The 21765-nt window shown below is 44.7% G+C and overlaps 1 protein-coding gene across 1 annotated transcript; it reads right to left on the reverse strand.

Annotated features, from left to right (window-relative positions):
- Positions 1-3171: 3171 nt before the first annotated feature.
- shcbp1 (SHC SH2-domain binding protein 1) lies at positions 3172-15526 on the reverse strand. Its single transcript, XM_072718232.1, has 13 exons — positions 15171-15526; positions 14203-14382; positions 13920-14035; positions 13299-13507; positions 12493-12588; positions 11211-11441; positions 10908-11085; positions 10525-10645; positions 9118-9249; positions 8486-8604; positions 7771-7857; positions 4798-4939; positions 3172-3933 (listed from the first exon to the last, which is right to left on the reverse strand). Exons 1-13 carry the CDS (start codon positions 15370-15372, stop codon positions 3596-3598), a joined length of 2151 nt encoding a protein of 716 aa, XP_072574333.1. The 5' UTR covers positions 15373-15526; the 3' UTR covers positions 3172-3595.
- Positions 15527-21765: the final 6239 nt, after the last annotated feature.

A 21765-nucleotide genomic window follows, 5' to 3' on the forward strand; every position in this document is an offset into this window, starting at 1 on the left:
GTATGGACCAGTGGTCTGCTCGAGAATAAAGCCTGACCTGTCAATCATCCGGAGGGTGGGGGGGGCGGCAGCCAAACCAGGAACAGCCTGCAGTTTTACGGCTACTCATAGAGAACCAGTTCTTCTAGTAATGCTGGACAGAGCTAAAGAGAGAACTGAAAGCATGAAAAAGGCTTGGTCCATGGAAAATATATTGTCCATAATGTGTCAACTTCAAAATCGCATGTGGAGCTTTCAAAGGGGAAAACTAGGGCATATTAAACCCATGTACATTAAACGTCACAGCTAGTACTTCACATATTTATAACTTAAAACTTTCCACCAGTTTCTTTAATGATAATGTATAGCAGTGAACACATATGAAGGTATATTTTTGTACTTAAGGTAATCACTATCAAAACATTTTCTGTCACATAATTGTCTATTTTTACTTATGTTATCCTTTTTGTTGCAGTTATTTCTGTGCTACTAGAGAAAGAGATTTTCTCCCACAGGGATCAATACAGTTCTCTCTCATCTCATTCGACCCAAGTTACCCTTTGCATTAAAAATAAATACATAATAATATTCAAATGCGCACCATCAGGTTAAACTGGCAATTTTCCAGAATTCATTTTTAAAATTCAAGCATAAGCCTCCAAAGGAATGTTAAAATGCAGTTCCAGACTAGGCCAAACTCAGTTAACATCTGCATCATTGGAACGACAGCTTGCACTGTAATTAAAGGAAAAGCATCAGCCATAGGGGTCGCTACGAGAAGCCAGTGCAGGGCTAGCAGGGAGGGGGGGGGGCAGATAACACCGGATCAGGAGCTGACAATTACGGTTTTAAATCCGGTCCCAATTGAAGAGGCCCCCTGCTGTGCTTGCGGAGTATAACAGACGGTGTGAGCCATTGCAGTCATTAAATGGGCAAACTGTGGAGAACAACCTACCAAGTGTGTGTGTGTGTGTGTGTGTGTAGACTATTGATCTGTCCACCACTGGAATAACTACGCATAGCAGATTGTGGAGCATAAGTCCATCCGGTTCAGTGTTAAAGAAAAAGTGTATATGTGTCTGTGTGTATAAAACAGTCCTGACAGATGTCTACATTCCCCTTCATGTTGTCCAGGAAAAGCATCCTCATCGGCTGTAACCAGGAGCATAAGAAAGGTGGGGAAAATAGGATGATTAAAAGGCCCCTGATCTACAAGGCCCTTAAAATATTTGAAACATAACCGGATTGGTCCGAGTTAGGGGCCCAAAATCTCTAGCAGCACGCCTGTTCATAACCAACAAATCACATCAAACATCACTTTTGCCGGAAAGGTTGTGCAGTTTACAGTCCTGAAAACCTAGCAAACATTTACACAGAACAAAAGCCTTTAAAATTTCTTGAGCTGCTTAGAAGAAGGGAGTCCAAGCTGTTCGTATTTTCACTCAGATGACATATTAAAGTAAATTCCCTCAAAAAATGATTTATTAAGCTATTAAGTGCAATTTACCATAGGAGTAGCCCAGGAAAATGGAAAATATATGCACCGTAAACTAAAAACTGGCCACTTTCTGCACCACTAAGTAAGGGGAATATACACAGCTACACGTATGCTTTTCGCAAATCTTTCACATATACACACACATATTTTATATATATATATACACACACACACACACACACACACACACACACACACACACACACACACACAGAGTATATATAGATACATACATAAATATAAACAATGATATCTCACTGCTGACAGACATTTCAGCAAGGTCAGTTTAAACTGCATTTTAAATAATTTCTAACAAGTCAAACGCACATTCCAGAAATGTTTCATCGAACAAAAGCAGGTTGGGTTTAATAGTGTCATCAGCTGCCCAGGAGCATTGTGGGTATTCAGTCTCATATCCCCAGCCCCCTCCAGCATCAGGCTGATGCCAATGGTCTCGGTAGAGAGAGAGAGATCGGACTGAAAGCACGGCTCCACTCTAATCACCCAGAGAGGTCATGTAGGAACAGACGGGGTACCCCCGGGAACTCTGAGCTGGCCAAGCGGCCCCGCCCCCCTCGGTTCACCTGCAGCGAGTCACAATCCAACACTGCCCTGGTGCTTATTGCTTTTTCTGCTTCAGTAACCCTGGCCACCTTCCACCATGCTCAGGTCGGACCTGGTTAGTCACCGTTTGCAAACATCCATTTCCCCCTTCTGTCACAAACCCAGGTTGTTTTTTTTCTTTTAAAAAGAAAAAAAAATAGGAAATAGGTACCAGAAAGTTGCTTCCAAACCATACGCTTCTGAAAAGCTTAATTAAACCTCATTCAACACAGTGTGTGAAAGCAATCAGTAATGAACTATATCAAGGTTTTTTTTTTTTTAAATCTTACCTAAGAATATAGCCACTGCACTTAAGACCAAGGGATTTCTTGAGACCTTGAATCCTACTCAAAAGGATAACACTCAGAACACAGAAAACATTACAGAATACCCAGATTTGCAAGTGGATATTGCATTTTTTTTAAGGGAGGGGGGGGGAGGAGTACATCAAAGTAGAGATTCATAACAGAGTTGATATAAAAACCTGCTGGATATACAGTAACCACAGATTCAATCTTGCTGCCTTTGAATGTAGATGCAATTCCCCAGAAGTACACCTTTGCATTATGGGAATTTCCCCTTGGGATCAAAGAAGGCTACCTTTCTGTTCAGTTCTCTCGCTTCTCCACCACACTGAAAAACAAGCACAGAAATAAAAGCAAACCTAAAACGGAAATCCAAAAAGTTAATCCAGGCCACAGCAATTGGCCTTGAAGGCTTTACCCGGATTTCTTCAAATACCCACTGGAATGATTTCATTTAGCCTCCATGCAGCCCAGTCAAATCACCCTAATGCTAGTCAGATTTAATACTCTCCAAAAGAGGAAAGCGATATTTTAAAAGGACTGCTCTAGTGCCATGTAATTATTCCAAATAACACAATGTGGTTTTACAGGACTTCCACCACAATGTAATCAATTTTCAATTAGTGAGAGATATCAAGTTGTGAGTACGAAGTTTACGGAAAGTTGGGACGCGAAGCCAGGCAAAACAATACTCGGCACCCCCACACCCCCATCACAACCACAACAAGAACCCAGACTTCCGCAAAAAATTGTTCTCTCTCAACCAAAGATAGTTGCTATCGGAAGGACGGTACAAGATTCCACATTTTATTGAACGGCAATTTCAAACGGAAATTCCAAGGTGTGCAAAGATGTTAGGCATGTGCTTGCCATTCAGGCATATACATATGAAGATGACAAAAAACACAAAAAAGATTACAAAAAAAAAAAAAAACCTTCAGAACATCCCACTACACCTGAGAACAACTGAAGCTCTCTAAAAATGGCTCACTGACAATGAACTACACAGATGAGGTGAACACTGGTGAGGATAGAATTTCATGTTGATATGAGTAAACAAACTACATACACTAGGGTGATTGTGAACATGGACAGAACTCAAGCGATTCAGTTAATTCAATACAAGTCAATAATTAAAATTTATATTTTTAAAAGGACTGGAAAATAAAGTGTAGCAGTGCCTTGCGTGTGGACAGGATGGACCGGCCGCTTAGTACTGGAAGGTTCCAAAGCTGCCCTTGCCATTCCTCCTGAATTGGTTGCCCTGGATGGAGACGAACATCTCTTGGGACAGTAAGTTGTCATCGGCCTGCGTCACGCCCAGCTCCTTCATCGCACGTTTCTGCCGCTGGGTCTTCTTAGCGGACGTAGCCACCAGCTCCTTCTTGATAGCGTCGTTGCCCTCGGTGATGTCCGGGGGTACATCGTAATGAGAGTCCACGGGGGGTTCCTCCACCACCATGAGGGGAACCTCAAACTGGACCCCGCCTGGCTTCATCGGGCCAGACTCAGAGTCATGTGCCGCCTTTTTGGGACTCACCAACTCATCTGAGGGAGCGACAGTTTCACATTCAAAGGTCAGACGGCCTCCTAAAGAAGATCAGACCCATTCCCACATGACGGATCCTTTCAGTCACGTCACGCAAAACACCTGTCCATACCGACTATAAAAGGAGAAAAGGGATCAATTTAAAAGGAGGGGGCGCACTGTGGTTTAGCCATTATATTCCTGAAAATGACTGAACACTAAGCCTGAGTCATCTAAGAGACCCCTTGAGGTCTCCCTGGAGTAGTGTTACCACTCAGGAGGAAACCAAATTCCACCACTGATACCAGCATGAGCTACAGAAACTCACTCAAAGAGACTGGTGAGTAATTAGGCAGAATTTGGAGAACGCAAATCGCACAGCAACACAAACATTCAGTCCATACGGGAAGCTCTGCCTGAAACGCATTCTTTCCTCTTCCTGTTGAGGGTTTCAAAACCACATCTACCCATTCTTCAGTGCCTGTGTTGTCTATTGGTACGTTTTCCAGGAGCAAGGCCGATGAGAACTCCGTCGGCACGTGACAAACGAGAGCCGAGGAGCCTCTTACCTCTAGGCGTGCATCAGCTGAGCTTAATTTAGCTAGAACAATTTCATTCACTGCTGCCCCTGACTTAAGGTCATCGCATTTTTAATATGTTAAATACCGAAACTGTTGCAGATTCGGAATATGTAGGTAACACACAGGTGGGCTAAACATCAGTACAGATGTATTCTAACCCTGCATGGGGTTTAATCCCTTCAGTCTTATGCTTACTCCATAACTGGAGGACATCCCTTTCAATACTTTGCTCCCTGGTATCAGATGCCATCACGGATAAAGGGAAACAGGCCTGGACATACACCGAGATGGGGGAGCCGATACCTGCAGAGAGCCCCCCCACAGCCCCACCGTCCAAGGGGAGGTCAGCCGGCTTCACCAAAATCACGCCATAACCCTCGTTGTTGTGGATCACGTTGTTCACCATGGTGATTCTAGGAAGGGTATCCAAGTCGTCCGCAAAATCCTGGGGGGGGGGGGGGGGGGGAGATAAAGTAAATTATAATTTTTTTTTTGTTAAATAGCAGACTATTGTTCCACCACTTAAAGTCTGCTGAATAAGTCAGGCAGTGCTGGGACAAGGACGATGGATGGATCTTTATCCGTCTGCTTTCACACTTCATGCAAACAGCACCATGCTAAGCCTCTGGGTGGGAGATAAGGCCATAAGACTCTTGTAAAGGTAATTAAAATAACACCTCCACCCTTTGTTTTTACACTTCCCCGAATCCCGCCCCCCCCCCCCCTTTTATTACATCCCTGTCCACAAAATTCTATTTGGGCTCACAAGATGTTACCGCACAACACGGTCCTGCAGCACTGAAGCCAGCTTAGAGACAAAAACGCAATACCACAAGCATCCGATTACCATCGGGGCCCCCGAGTGGCCAGCTGTTGTCACATGGCCAAAGGGCCTCGCGATTGCAATTCCACACTCCTCTGACTGCGTTACGCACCAACTAGAAAACCATTACACATGTGACCCTATGATATGAGCTCGCACAGTCGATGCCTTGAGTGCACCACCTTTGCTGAAAGGAATGACCCACATATGATACTAGGCCTGTCACGAAAAACGATAAATCAATTAATTGCACGATAATTAAAATGAGGTCAATAATTTTTCCGCCCGCGATAATTTTCATTTGCATGCTTGTTTGTTTTCCTCGTGTCTCTCTCTACCAAATGGGAATATCGGCTCTTTTTAGCAAACCGGCTCATTTGGCTCAGCTCACCAAGAAGAGCCGGCTCTTTCGGCTCCTAAATGGCTCTTTTTTAAAAAAAACCTGCCCCTCTCTTTGTTTAACCTGATGATGATTAGCGTGTTAAAAAAAAGACGCCGTCTTGTGAGCGGGCTTTTTCGGAAGACCACGTGTTCCGGCCACTGTCATCCTTAATGTTTAGGCAGCTCAAAAACCCGGACAATTCTATAAACATTAATAAAACGGCTCATGAACAGGAGCCGGCTCCCATAGTTCACTAAAAAGAGCCGTCTCATTCGCGAACGACACATCACTAGTAATGAGACGTGAACCCTTGTGTCAGTGGGCTCTTTGCACGTCAGCTTCCGCGTTCATGGAAATGCGGCACGCTCATTTCCGGTCTGTGAAAAATGCCATTGGTTTATACATGCCTTTTACAGGACTTGCCCAAACTTATGATCAACGACGTACATCGCTTTTGCAAATCCTTCTCCAAAGTACCAACGACTAAATTAGAGAAGGGCTTTAAGATGTTTGCCTTGTCTTAGATCCACAGATACGAAGGGGAGTTATATTCGTTCAACTTTGTGGCTGGCATTAGCTATAGCTTACGTTAATAGACGTTACTCCTGGACAGTGATAGTGTATGCATGTGGCAATGAAGTAACTATGAATATCCCCAGTCATTCTAGCGGAGAATGTTTAACTTAGTATGTTCTATATGTGCTTAAGTACACATTGCGTTAATCTGTGTTTGCTATTCTTAGTGTCAAACAGAAACACGGGAACAGGAGAGGTTGCTGCTTCAGATCCATGAAGCACGACAAATAGTGTAAAAAGTATGGCAGCACTGGTAACTTGTCGGAGTTCTAATTAAAGCTGTTCAATATTCAGATTTGTGTTATATAGACTCAAAGCTTATGATAAACCACCATAAAACGAGCCACGGAGATGCTGCAGCGAACACTTTCAGACAATGTTGTGAAAATACGCTGTATAAATAAAATTTAATATTTACGTACAGTATTATACTGTATTATATAGCATATTTTAATTATACACAGTTCAGTAATTTGAAAAGCGTTTGAAACGGTTGTACTATATTTTGCAATCAAAATTAGTGACGCTGTCTGTTTTATTACCTATTATTCATGTAAGAAATATACAGTTAGAAATATGTCAGTTAGACTGAGACATGAAGAAAAAATCGGTTATGATGATCATCCGATAATAATTATCAATTTTGCCCAGGCACTATAAGCGGTAAAGTAAAATGTGGCAATAAATTATATGAAATGTGAGTATAAATATGTTGGATTTGCCGACTTTCCCAGAGGTGTGCGTGGAAACTTATAACTGAATTGTATTTTGAGGACGTAGTGAACTTAGGAAATTATTATTATTGTTTTTTTAGCTTCTGAAACACAAGTTTATCCTTTCTGGCGCTCATAGTTACTCAAACCGGAAGCAAATGACCAATATTTCGCACTGGCGGATATGATGTCACTGCGATATTATTGTTTATCGCAATAATTCAATTTATCGTCCAGCAAAATTTGGTATCGTGACAGGCCTATATGGTACAACAGAAGGAAAGACATCCCATCTTGCTCACCATTGGAATTAGGCAGCCAAATACAAATGGCGGTACAGCAGTACGCATTTTACACAAGTTTAAAATTTCTTTAAATTATATCATTTAAAATGGCATGTATTGCATAGCTATACCATTTTTGTCTATGATGTGTTAAACAACTTCCTGTTATCCTAGTCAGGGGTTCAAGTTTTTGGCGGTTGGGGGGGGGGAGTGTTTAAAATAATAATGTTTCCAATATGCATTACAACTCTACAAATCTCAGTTTCGTTTAATAAAGACAGTGGCTACAACACCAGTAAAAAAGCAGTTTTCACCACTTAACTTACACAATACATTCCAGAGCTATATATTCCCCCACGATTTAACCAAGGTCTAAAGCTACAAACACAGGGCCCCCCCCCCGGGGCTCAGAGCAGACAGGGTCAGTCACCCATCAAAGTCCGGGACAGACGGGCTGCCTCCAGCCCCGTGGTGCCGAATCAGCACCCCCTGGCTCACCTTGATCAGCACTCCCTCTCTGCAGTGATGGATGCCATTTCCCACGAGAGTGCAGATGCTGCCGGGATAGATCTCCACGCCGGCCCCCTGCAAGACAGCGGCGCATCACAAGTCAAGACCACATGACTACATCTAGATTTATTTAGCAATAAGTGACATACGTTTGTTGAGAAAGCAGGGTCAAGCTTTCCCTGGAGCAACTGGGGGTTAAGAGAATTACTTAAAAACCCAACGCTGAAATCACTCTGCAGGTCTGAGGATTTGAACAGACAACCTTCCGATCACTGGTAAGGCATCTTAAGCTGCTGTGCCATAAACCACCCCTATAACTTCCAGGATCTGAACTCAAACGGTAAGTAAGAGGTGGGATTTCAAACTGAACTTTACTGTGTGACTGTAGTGTTCAACTTCCAATCATGACAATCAATAATCAGGGTGTAGAAAGGATAGGGTTAAACATCCAGCACAGCTCGCATAACAGATGGTCTCTGCTATTATGTGAAGAGATCAGCAGATCAGTATGAACATGAGTCAAAAAGAAACAAAAAGAGAGCTGAAGATATGGAAATAAAAAGCGGGAGAAATCAAGCAGAGATTTACCTACATCTATAACCATCTCAGCCTGACGTAACTAGATCTCAGGTAGGCGCACAAATGTCCGGGGGGGACATTTCAATGACAGAAGTGTGTCAGCAGGGTGTGGGGGGGGGCTCACCTTTGCCCCATAAAGGTCACACATATTCATGGTCAGCTGGGCTGAGGTGCGCACAATCACACCTGTCGTCTCGCACTGAAGGACACAATTCTCCATCTCCAGCCGGCCCTGACGGACACCTATGAGGGCAAGGGGCAGAACGTTCACACAGAACATTGGGTGCCAACATCCTAGACCTGTAAGTGATCACTGGATCACAGAACCCAAAGAGATAGAGATACTTCCTGCAGACCTAAGAGGCTGAACCAGGTCCAACCGCATTCCATTCTCACTGTAAAAGGTTTACTGGAGCCCCTAAACACCAAGACGCAAAATATAAAAATACGAGTCTGACATTCTTTGCCTTGGAAGGGTTGGAAAATGACAGCGCTTAATCACTCGCTTGTATGAATATTTGTATGCTGGGTAGGGGGGAGTGGGGGCCAGAATAGGGTCACATATCATACAGGCCAACAGATGGTCTCTCACAGCATACAGTCAGTGGTCGATAGAGCGTTTTATAGCTGCTTAACACTGCCAGTGGCTAACATCCGTGGATGCTTTTTTATTTATGAACCGCATTAGAGGCTCAAAGAGGAGGTGCAGAAAACCGGTCATGCGGAACCAAGGGCACCGGAAGTTTCCATACTCACACAAGATGCCCTCGATGGCGTCATGCTGGATGAACTTCAGGTTAGAAATCTTCGCGTTGGCGGCCGTCGCCTCTATGAAAGCGTCGCCCTTGCCTCTCTTCTCGATCACCACCTCGTCGGACAGACCAAAGCCTAAGGAGGGAGCGCAAAATAGGCTTGAGGAAAGCAGCCAAAATAATATTAAAAGGTAAATTTACTGCACAGTGAGTTTACAATCTGCAGCCCTTCATTTCCTGTCTTATTGTCGACGGCCCAGTTCACATTTCTGAGTGCAACAGAAGGAAAAAAAAATAAATCTAGCCTAACAAGAGTCATCTCTTCCTTTCTGGCACAAAAAAAGGGCATCTAACTGCCCCCACGAAAGATCACCATCTCCCACTAACCCCCAAAACCCTTCTAAAGTCTGTGTACCTTTTTCCCACAAAAAGTAATTTCAAAGAAAGAGAGCTCAGAATAGCAGACATTAAATCGGCAGGTTTGAATGTGCAAGCAAGAGATCATTTGAAAATTTCACACATGAAGACAGAACCAAGTCCGTCTCCGCATCAATGCAGATTTGGCACAAAGAAAGTCTCCACGGTGATCTGGTGCTGGCATAATACGGCAGCACAGGCGGAGTTCATGGTTGCTACCCTCATCTTTATTAGAGTGCCTGGGGTTGCCTGTGTCGAGGGAGAGGCCGGGAGAGACAGCCACTGAAAGCCTTCACGAATGCCAGCGCTGTGTCCAACGGACACAAAGCCTGCATTCACTTAGAAAGCCTGACATCTCAGCACCAACCCCGGCAGCCTGGCGCATTGCTCACGCCTTCATGCTACGCTTGCCATGCCATCGGGCACGATTCACTACCTCCGGCTTCACTCGCCGTGCTTCACGTCCAGTTTTTACGAAAACCTAGGGGCTTTCTTACTTTTGAAAATTAAGATGGCACTCGGGCATTGCCGTGATATGCCCCGTCGAATGATTTATCGCCTGTAAAACTGCAGCGAGAACCAAACACAACCCACATTCAGGCAGCTGATAAAACAGGTTTGGAGGTTTCGGAGACAAGGGCCCCCCTGAACATCTTCCGTTTGGCAGAATTTTGCTGCCTCTCAGCAAACAGCAGCATCTGATACCCAGCTGACGATGCGGCCAAAGAACAGGATACCGGAGATGGAGGGAGGAGCCTGGATGGACCCCAGTACCCAGTCAGCATTAGCTCACTGGAGATGCTTTTCAGTGGGAGCACTGTGCAAAAACGGTCATTTAAGCAGAAAAATGCTGGCAGTGGAAGCCACCCTAGTACATATTTAATGAAGTCTTACTCACAACATTCCTAGCTTAAAAAGTAACACAGCTGGTTAAGCAGAGCTGGAACAAGACCGGGCTCCCAGTACGCAGTGCAGACCCATAGATGATATTTACCTTCCACCTCAATGGAGTCAAGAATGTTGATGGAGCCACTGACGAGGTAGTGGCCGGTGCAGATGATGACCACGTCGCCCTCGTAGCAGGCATCGATGGCCAGCAGCGGGTCACCATGAAACTTGGGGAGGAGGAGAAGAGTATAAAAAACCCGTTACAAATTAGAAAGCCAACAGCTGACAATTCCAGTAGTGCAGTAGTCTCACTTTGGGTTCGTGATTGGCAGATAAAGGATCACCTGGAGGAGCTCCGCAATGAAATATTTAGAGGATTTAGAGGGGCACCCCCTGCTGGGTTGACTTTCACGAACTGCAGAAGTGCACATATAAGAAAAAAAGGGTTTGCCAAATCAGAAACGTGCCAAGAGGCAGCTGGGGACACACCTGCAGCTCGAATTGCTCTCCAGAGAAGTCGGGGAGCAGCTTGTCCACCATCAAGGTCTGCAGCTGGCCCACTGTCATGGAAGAAGATACCACGTGCACGACCCGGACGGCGCCCTCGCGCTGGCCCTTTGCGCTGTACGACTGCTTCCCCGAGTTCACCTTGTAGCCCAAAACGTGCCTACAGGAGTTTGGGATGACATCTCCCAATCAAACATTTGTTTTCTCGCTCCGCTGACGCCCACATCCTGGCAGAGCATCGCCGTAGTTACCGCGGGCTACGGTGTGGGAGCGGCCCCCGCCCACCTGAGCAGCGGGTTCTCGATGATTCGTAGCTTGCGCTTCAGGGCCTCCATCTGCTCGCACATCCGCAGGCCCTCCACCATGGAGACGTTGTCCAGCTCCGACTCAGAGTCGCTGCAGATGTCGTTGCGCAGGCTTGAGAACTCCTGAAACTTCTCAGAGCAGCGGGCCAGCAGAGAATGGTACTCTGCTACCAGACCTGCCGGCACCCGGTCCTCCAGGATGTCATAGTACCTGCGGATATAGGCAGGACGTGGGTGGGGGGAGACAAGCCGACATCTACGCCGTATAGCAAAGACAGGAGCACGAGGGGAGAGGGGGGGGGCTAGGAAATGCTTCACACAGGCCCGCAAGCATCTGCTTGTCAGGAGATCTGTAAATGGGATGTGGAACAAGGTCACCGTCACAGGGAAAGACAACAAACGGCACCTCCCCCATCAGCAAGCACAGGCACGATGGCGGTAAACAAAAGCGGCAGGTTTGAAGGACAGCGGGGTACCTTGTTTCCAAACAAGTACTGCACATTTGCTAAAGAACAGACATGTGCCCTTGTTTATTCTCACTGGTTGGTAAGTCAATTAACTATTAAAAAACACCCGGCCACCGAGGGAATGAGCCACTACACATCAGTGTATAAAACAAGTGGTAATATAACAATGATTTGCTAAAGGCCATGAGGCCAACACCCACTACACACCCGCGCGACACGCTTGCTTTGGCCAATGTGACCGCATCTGTCTGGTGTGGTTTGCTATATGTGGGAATAAGGGGCCTATCATTTTTGCCAGTAAAGGTCAGGTCTAGTTTTATGAACATTCAATCAATTTTTACTATGGGTGAGTATTTTAAATGACACTACACATCAAAAAGCATGACATTAAATATTTTTTAAAAGAAGGGGGGGTGGAATTGGGTGAAAAAGGCATGACAAGCAGCTTAGCTGGAGTCTTTGGAGAGGTTACAAATGATTCCTATTGGGTGTAAAGTTGTAAAGCCAGAAATTTAGGAGCCATGTTCCTTCTGCCTTTTTATTAAACCCTGAAGCCCACCCCTATTCTCGGTTGCAGATTGGCCTTGTCGTTCCATCCAGTGAAGCAACTAACTCTAAAAATGTTACTGTGGAATGAGGAAAGGGAAGAGTGTTGTGTCACAAATCAATTTGCAGACACTGCCATCTAGTGGACATGCAGCAAACCACACCGAAGAACAGCCTAAGCGCGAGTGTCACTGCAGACCTCACCTAAACAAACACTGCACCACTGGCTGAACACACCCTCAGACTTACAGCCTTAGGCGAGGCTCTACGCATCTAACAAAGTAGTCAAAGTCATCGTCCTCGTCTTCCTCGTCCCACTTTCTCCAGATGTGCTTGTAGAAAAACCTAGAAGAGCCACAAAAAACCAGTTACTCCACAATGTCGCCTCAGGGGGTCTCCATTTCAAGCAGCAGTCCCCACCCAGCATTCAAACTGGCCATTACCAGTCTGTCTAAAAGTCACAGCAAAGAGAAAGCATGTTGCTTGACCTAACCAGGTCCAAATTCACATTATTGCATGTTCTGAGGACGATAATTTCAAAGATTGCAGACTGCAAGCAGTGTACATCCAACAATGCGCTGGTAACTCTGATTTTCAGGTCGTTTGTATAGGTCATCACAAACAAAGGCCATCTGAAACTCAATCTGCGACTCTCAGACACTGAGAAGCATTACATTCCCTCACCCCTTGAGACAGATGATGGGTAGATGGTCCTTTAAAAGTCAGTTTCTACCGTTTATGTAGATTTACATATGCGACAATGCCCTGGCTACATTCATTGACTAGTGGGGTGGCTGGATTGAGAAGCTCAAGGTAAGACAAAGACTAAATGCAGATTGCTGGGGGCTGGCTTTACTGACACCAAAAACACCCAACGTAATAAAGGAGACAGCAACGAGCTGCAGCCACTATATCAACCACCGCTGCAAAAATTCAGGACCTTGTTACCTGAGCTGTTCAGCAGTATTACCTACGGCCTGCATGCCCATCCCACACAATGTAATGTTTACTATTGTTGTAAATTAACCCAAAGCAAGGCAGGCACCCAAAAATACCTCAGGTGCTCCACAGCCAGTGCCGTATGGTCAAAGTCTCCCGACTCATCATAGACCGTGTGGAGCTCCTGCAGGGGCACCATGTGCTGGGTGGCCTCCAGAAGGTCTCGCATGGCCTCCTCACTGATTTCACAGCCCCGCACCTCACATCGCATGGGCAGGACCAGCTCCACAGAGGCCTTCAGCCCCACATAGTCCACGTCCACCACCTGCAAGGGCGATCCACCGCTGATTTCTACAAACTTCAAACATTCTAAAATTCAAAAATCAGCATTTCAAGAAAACTTTACTGATGTACTTCAGTGATGCACATTACAAATTTAGTTGTTTTTTTTTTTTTTTAATTATGCCAACCAATGTTTAACATATTCATAGTGTGAATAATGCAAAACTTTTATTTCCGGGTAAGAAGAAAAATGTCACCAATGATACAGAAACATCAAATTCAGTTTATTTTTTAAAGCAGATTTCCATACTTGTGTCTGTGCTTTATCCTCATGACTTACGCTATTTGTGAAGCCTACTTCCACTAGGTATGACCTTTCTGCTGCTGTCTGGGGCACATTTGCTGTCGATTGAGTAGCTGGGATGAGCTTAACGCCAGCACACTTGAACACTGACCTCCACCTGCACGTCGAACACTTCGGTGCACCACAAGGCCTGCCAATCACAGGGCTCCACCACCTTCTCCAGGTAATCAGCTATGAAGGCTTTTACTTCTGATGTCTTGCAGTCCCCTACGGAGCACAACGCCACTCTCAGCCACTACTAGACTGAGGTACTCAATTACCAAGTCAGCTACGCATTCATAAAGAGAACAAGCTTAAATCCTCATTTTTAACAAAAAATAAACACAAAGAAACACCATTGTGTCATTTATTGCTACTGAAGGTTCAGTGATTACCTAACATGTAATCCTGGTAGGCTTTAAACCTCTCATAGAACAGCAGTTGATTTGTCTGGAAGATTCCTGGCAGAACTGCATTTCCAACATGCTCTGCCTTCTTCAGAAAGGGCTTGTCTCCGCTGCCATAGTCTGTGCCACTGTCATCATCCTCATTGTTTCCTTCATTCTGAAAAAGACCTTTGGGAGTAGGGGTGGAGTAAAGTAGAGTATGTTTCTCAGAGAGCTAAGCACAAAAACAGACCACATAAATCACATGAATGCCATGAGGCAGTCCTCTTTGTTTAGAAGAAAAAACAAAATGAAGTCCAGGAACTATTAGGTCATCATTTCCCTACTGCTAATGAATACATCTTTTTATTCTGAGGCCAGATTCAAAGTTACCGTTAGTCCGGTTTGGCTAAAAGCAACCTACCAGAGTCCTATAAAAACACTTCTGTTTGGCATACATCTGTCTGACGGCATCTGTGGCGACCAGTATGTAACAAAAAACAATGTTACCTTTTGTATGCTTAAAAAGTAAAATTAGGACTTCAACAGCTATTTGAAGAGCAAGGTTTTTTTTTGTGAATATGGGGGTGACAGTTTTACAAACAGAATTCAAAAACTAAATATTCAAAGATTTATGGATGTTTAAATACTATACTATATAATAACAAGAAATATACACATCAGACTATCATACTGCACTGCCCTTAACTTGGTTAACCTACTAGGTTAACTAAACCGTGGACATGGAAAACAAGACATTAGCAAGAACGGGGCAGAACTGGCAAGGCAATTAAGAAGAGTTTGTCTTTTGCAAAACTGGAACAAGACTAAAGGAAATGATAAATTACAAATTCACAGCCGTTCGCCTGAGTATTCCGCTCTCCGCTCCGGCTGCCCACCAAAGAAACACTGCCTTGTTTGCACACTTCACTGACAAACAACCGCACTGTGCTAAGAGTGGAGCTTTATAAAGTCACCTTGCTTTACACGAAGCGGGTCACGCTGTGTCTCCCGACTCCCCTCCGCGTCCGCCTCCACATTGAAATCCGGACCAGCCTCCTCCCTGAAAGCGCATTCGCCTCCCGGAGCCTCCTCTCCTCCATGTCCGTTGACACTCTCCCCCTCTATTACTCCCATCTCCGGCTGGGGTGTAGCGATACACACCTCATCGTCTGCCATCGTTCGGAGATTTCGGGTGGGGAAAAGGCTGTTTAAATTCACCAATAAGATATAGCCGCTGGTGCCGCGCTGTGTTTTGACAGAAACTGCAGAGTCGCTGCCCCTCCTGAGTAGAATTTCAAAATTTCCCCGGTCGCAGGAAGCCTGGCCAATAAGGAACGTGCCCGGTGCGTCACTTCCGGTCACGGAAGTTCGGAGCATCCGCATTGGTTTTCTCGTGCTTTGAAATTATGCGAAAATCTGAGTTTATAAAGCGATTTCTAAAATAAAGCGAGAAATAAAATAGCTGATGTTCAACAGTCGATCCTAGACATAATTTGCTTACGTTATCCACACGATAACTTCGGAAACGATCTGTTCAAATCTAATTATTTATAATACGAGTTAACTTGAGGAGGCACCAATTTTATTTATTTTATTTGTGGCAGCATTGCTGTTTAACAACGTAATCCATCAATGAGCAACAGGCTGGTGATTACTGGAGACACGGAAGACTTTTCAAATGCAGACCGTTCAGCCATGCATGTGACAATCTAATTGTACTTTCTTTGTGATTTTTAACGGCTCAATAGTTTCTTCTCAGAGATTACCGTTGTCATGGAGATCGACTTTTGGGACTCGCCCTTGGACCTCGGTATCTATCAGCCCTTGCGTATAATTTGCTATGCTCAAAGTGGAGGAAAAATCGATTTGAAGAATTCCCTATGATAGAGCCTTGCTGGGACGAGACAGGCGTATTGAATTGCCTGTAAAGTGCTGCTGGCTGTCTGGCCACGTAGTGATGCTTTTTTGATTTCACACACAAATGCAGATTTCACAAGCCATTGTTACTGTAGGTTTTATTTTATTTTTATTTTATTTTAGAAATTATTCAAATATTATGCAGCTCCCTTGGTACATTTTAATGGGTTTTGGTAAATCGGGTACTTTGGGGGTTTCGCCGTTTAATGACTCCTTGCTAAATTTTCTGTAGTACGTCATAATGGTTAAATTACGGAATTAGTGGTGTGCCTGTTTGTAATTCCCAGCTGGTGGCAGCAAAGAGCCGCCAGTTTCCTTCAGGTTTTTCCCTAACATGAACTCGGATGACGTAGCCGTATACGTGTTCTTAGTCATCTGTACTCAAAACAGCAACATATACCACATAGAATATTTTTTAATCGCATATTACATAATAATGATTAATAAAGATTAATTTCAAGGACACTTAAACAGGATGCAGTGTCATACTGGTATGGCAGTACCAGTTCAGAGTGTTATGTATGCATATTAAATTAAATAGGCAAGTCTGTTCATATTCAGGTTAGGGACATTATGTGCAACAGAAGAATTTTCTTATGTCTTACCAAGCAGCCTTCAGTGACATGCAAAGATTCTTCTATAATGTGGTTAGTTTGTTTGATGAGTCGTAGAGAAGTTCCCAAAGTGCTTTGGTAAGCAGGGTGGGAAGACACATATGGAGTAAAACTACCTCCTGACACAGAGTATGGACTGGGACCATGATAACTTAGATGGACTGGGACCATGATAACTTAGATGGACTGGGACCATGATAACTAAGATGGACTGGGACCATGATAACTTAGATGGACTGGGACCATGATAACTTAGATGGACTGGGACCATGATAACTAAGATGGACTGGGACCATGATAACTAAGATGGACTGGGACCATGATAACTTAGATGGACTGGGATCATGATAACTAAGATGGACTGGGACCATGATAACTAAGATGGACTGGACTCGGGGGCAATTCTCTCTAAAGTTGGGGTGTGTTGATCACAGAAAGCTAGAATAAGATGCTGCCTGTTTTTAACCACTGGTTACAGTTTATACTGAGAGCGGTAGATCAAGGTGAAGTGTTTGCTGTGAATCATTGTGGGTTTTCAGCCTACTTGACTTAAACACATATAAAGGCCGTTCTCTCTGCACCACCTCAGTAATCAAACCAGTAAGTGGGAGTTAAAAAAAACCCCAGAGGTGAGAAATGGCAGTTTTGCACACATTTTCTGCTGAAAACTGCACCATCTGCAGTTCAGATCTGAGATTGTGAGAGTGTGCAGCAAGTGTCTGCCATGGTTTGATTGGCAGTCTGGCTAGAGTCAAGACACGTCAGACATTTTGTCTTTCAAGCTAGGTGTTCTGTGATTTAAAACTTTGCTAATGCATGTTGACATTTAGATTAGTAATACTCTCCCAGTCTGTTATGGCGATGACAACCCAATTAGAGGGTGGTCTGCAAACCATGGATATATTTTTTTGCACTATGTATTGTAGTCATAGCAACCGTCAAGCTTTCAGTTAGAAACATTATAAATGTAATGTCCACTGCCACAAGCCTTACAAAAATGCTCCCCTGCACAGATTTCATAACACAATTTAAATCCTTTATAAACCAGAACAAAAAAAATACCCTTCCAAACTCTTCCATCTCTGCATGCAAGCAATCGCTGAACAGTGATTACATAGAGATTCATTAAACTTTGTTGTAGTATTGGATCTGTGTAATATGTCGTTATTTTAAGGTCATGTACTTTTTATTGTGTTTAGTACTGTATGAAGATAGTTCTAGGAACTAAAGCTTCTTCTGGTCATAGGGAATGACAGCAATTTAAATAATACAATACATTTAAAATTGCATTTTGATGACTTCTGGAGCACTAATTTTCAAGCCTATTATACAGGCATTTATTCCAGTCTGGATTCGAAAATGCTCTTTATTCATTTGTGTGAATGAATATGACAAAATATAAATGTCTTTATCATGAATATATGCATGTTTCATTTATCAATGAATTTTCAGTATCAAAATTTGTTTTAAATAATAGTTACCCATAACCTAAACAAAATATAAATAATCCACTTCTACATTCTTCTTAATTGATTATCCGGTAAAGAATGAGGGTGACCCTAAGCCCAACCCAAGGAAGAAGCAAAGGGCAGGATGTTGGATGCCCTGGACAAGATGCCAATCCATCACAGAGTACACATAGACACAGTACTGGGGGAACACCCAACCCAGGGGTGGCATGACCAGAGGTGGATAGTTCAGGTCCAGAGAGTAAAAATCCAGACCAAGATTTTGCTTCATCCAACCAGTTCTGTAGTCCTTGACTGTGACTCTGTATACTCAACTGGTTGGTTGAAACAAAATGTTGGTCTGGATTTTTACTTTCTGGACCTGAACTATCCACCTCTGGGCACTCCACCCCTAAAACTCTAACTGCCCCCTGGTGGCACCCAGTGAAAGCGCCGCTGCCCCATCCCTGGAGGTGTGAGGCTATGTGTCACCCACTGACCCTCCGCTCTGCAGCTGAGGTTTGCGAACCTCCACATGGCTATTTTGGGACTTGGAATTTGACTTACTAAAGCCACAAACTGCACTAAAGCAGCAGCTCTTATACAACCATACTGGATGTCACTCATAGCAACTATGGTTGTATGAGACAGATACATTGAACATGGTTATTTTGATTGTAATCACTCAAGTATTTTGATTATTGTGACTCATCTGGTGTAATTACTAAGGCTAAGGGAAGACGTGTATAATAAATTAAAATAAAAGATATTACAATCTGAATGATCAGGCGATTGGCGGTTGTTTAAATTATAGCCTGCTAACAAAGAGCATCTTTTTATAGTAACGGATCCTCCAAGCAGCGTGAGATTGTGGGTTTTAAGGCTGATTGTAATGACCCGAGGAGGGATGAGGCTGATAGGAACTGGAATAGTGCTCCCGTAGTGCTACATGATCAGCGCCCAGTTCTGAAGACAGTCCCTACCGTGAAGAGCACACGTTCCGTGGGCGTCGGCAGCTGGCCCGCCGCACTCTTCTTCTTGCCCGTCTGTTCCTTGTGCAATGCTCAGCTGATTCTCTCTCTCTCTCTCTCACTCACTCTCTCTCTCACCACATGGGATGACATAACAGGCTACATGTGGCTGAGTGTGCCCTCGCATCCCAAGTGGAGGCAACAGAAGTTGGGACAACAGCCCGTCATTTGGGATAGCAATCCAGCAAAGGAACGTTTATGTTCCTGGATCTGAATGAATGAAGTCTACTGTAAAAGAGCAGTATCTGAACTTCAAAGTGGCCGTGATCCCAGCCTCGGGTGTGAATTGCCTTCGCCCAGGCTTGTGTCTACACACGTATAGAGCTGCTTAACGTTTCAGCAATCAGGGGTGGATGCTAGAAAAGGAGAGATGGGGGGGGGGGGGGTTGTTGACGGCAGTGAGGCTTGCCTGAATGCTACATGAGCTTTGACCTGCACTACAAAAGTGCCCCACTAAACCTCCGCATGGAAGTGAGGCTCTACAAAAGTTGAATGAGTAGGAGTTTATAATATTAAACAAAAACACCTAATGTGGTTGACAGCTTCGCATTTCCATTTTGGGGTGCGTTTAGTGTGCCTTCCTGTTTGTTTTTCAGCAATCAGTTAGACCTACAAAGACAGTGCAGGGCTGCTGTAGCGTTGTTCGACTTGAAAGGCCATCATTGTCATTGAGACCAGGGATGGCCCACCCCTAGGCAGCATCAACGATTGCCTTTAATCAGTGGGGGCAAAAGAGCGTGTGAAAAAAAATCTAATGAAATAGCACTGATAACAATCCGTGATATTAGCAATTTACACCAGTTTTAATATTTCAGTTGCCTAGGGCACCTGAACACTCAGGCCCAGCTCTGATTAAGAACTTGTTGTCCTATCATGAGTTAGAAGCACCATCCACTACAGGAATGTATAATTTTACATGGTACAACTTACTATTTATGCTGTTCCAGATATCTTGAGCTTCGCATCAATATTATCAGATCCAAAATAATCAACGTGAGGAAGAGTTTCTAGTTTTAGATGAAGTATAAACACAGGCTACTAAGAGACAGACATGCACTTGCTAATCCCCCTTGCGCGATTCTGATCCCTCCCTCCAAGCCACAGACAGAACTTAATATAATATAAAATAATATTATATATATAATAAATTATATATATAATAAATAGCTGTGTGATATCCATCTAGATAAGGGTGTCGAGTCAGTTCTGTTATAGGAGTAGATGAAACAATCCCTTAATTAAGTGCCTGAGATTTGTGACGTGAGATATCATTCTTAGTGATGTCAAAGTATGGGGGGGGGGTGGGAGTGGGTGGGGGGTGTAAGCTTCATTGGGGTCATCAGGTGGGCACCCTCCTTCACTGGTGTTTCGATGATGGGCCCCTACACCTCCAGAGGGCTCATCGGCAACGCCTGATGGTTCACTTGCCCACAAAGCCCCTGTAGCCAACTTCCACTGGGCAAATCTTGGCCTCCCAACCACGCTGTTCGGCATCTGCCGCTAGCTCCATGTACTTTAGGGTCTTGCGTTCGTAGGCCTCCCCCACAGCATCCTCCCAGGGAACAGTGAGCTCTGTGATGTATACATAGCGGCGTGTCGAGGACCAGAGCACAAGATCTGGTCTGAGGTTTGTTGTGGCGATCTCAGATGGGAAGCAATGCCTTTGGTTCAGATCAGCCACCGACGTCCAGTCTTGTGCCCCTCCGAGCTGGCCAATGTCTGATGTTGTAGGGACTACAGCTGGCTTTGCCCCTTCTTGGATGAACGCTCTAGTAGGTGCATGATGGAATGATGGAGAAGGCATGGCATTGGTCTTGATCCGCCTGGTCTCCAGAGCAGCTGCCAGGCATTTCAGGACTTGGTTATGCCGGCAGGTGTGCTGACCCTGTGACAGGCTTGTTTTGCAGCCGACCTTGAGGTTTGCAGGGGATGGACAGAGGGGGCACGTGGGGTCTTCTCCGTCCCATTGGTTGAGGTTAGAGGGGAAGGGCAGGGTATGGTATATGGGCCGTAGAATGAAGCTGGTGTGAAATGCCTCCATGCCCATCAACTCCCTCCAGGAGAATTTCCTCCTCTCCACTCCCTCCCATCTCATCCTCTGCCCTTGCCTAGATAGAGAGACCCCCTTTGCACATCTTGCTGCCTGCTCTTGTCGACGCACCTCCTCAATGACCAGAGCTCGGTGCTGAGCTGGAGTTGCCTTATGCCAGGATGGTTTGCTCTCTCCAAGGCCGAGGCCTCCTCTCTCCTGTAGGCCAATGATGTATCTGATCTCTGTATCTGAGGTCTGACTCTGCCTGCTGAATATCTGCAGTTGGGGTCCACTTCTTTCGGGTCGAAAGAGTAGGAGCTGCTTGGGCTACACAGGGGTCTCTGGATCCTGTGAGTGTCATCTCCACCCTCACTTTGGAACACTTGAACTCCTCTGCGATGCTGGACACAGGAAGTTCAAGCACGCCTCTTCCATACAGCCCGATGTTACTGAAGCATCTTGGGAGCTCCAGCCATTTTTTGGCGAATGAGCTGACCACCCTCTCAAGTTTCTCAACCTTTGAGATT

This window comes from Paramormyrops kingsleyae, chromosome 11, assembly GCF_048594095.1.
Source record: "Paramormyrops kingsleyae isolate MSU_618 chromosome 11, PKINGS_0.4, whole genome shotgun sequence".
NCBI lineage: Eukaryota > Metazoa > Chordata > Actinopteri > Osteoglossiformes > Mormyridae > Paramormyrops > Paramormyrops kingsleyae.

What these genes read in the sequence shown, in the direction of transcription:
- shcbp1 (XM_072718232.1), bottom strand. Translation starts at nt 15,372, where the DNA reads ATGGCAGACGATGAGGTGTGTATCGCTACACCCCAGCCGGAGATGGGA. An exon ending in GTGACCTTTATGGGGCAAAG is followed by an intron (nt 7,858 to 8,485) that starts GTGAGCCCCCCC and finishes GCTGTCTTGCAG; the next exon opens with GGGGCCGGCGTGGAGATCTA. An exon ending in TGTGGGGGGGCTCTCTGCAG is followed by an intron (nt 3,934 to 4,797) that starts GTATCGGCTCCC and finishes TCGCTCCCTCAG; the next exon opens with ATGAGTTGGTGAGTCCCAAA.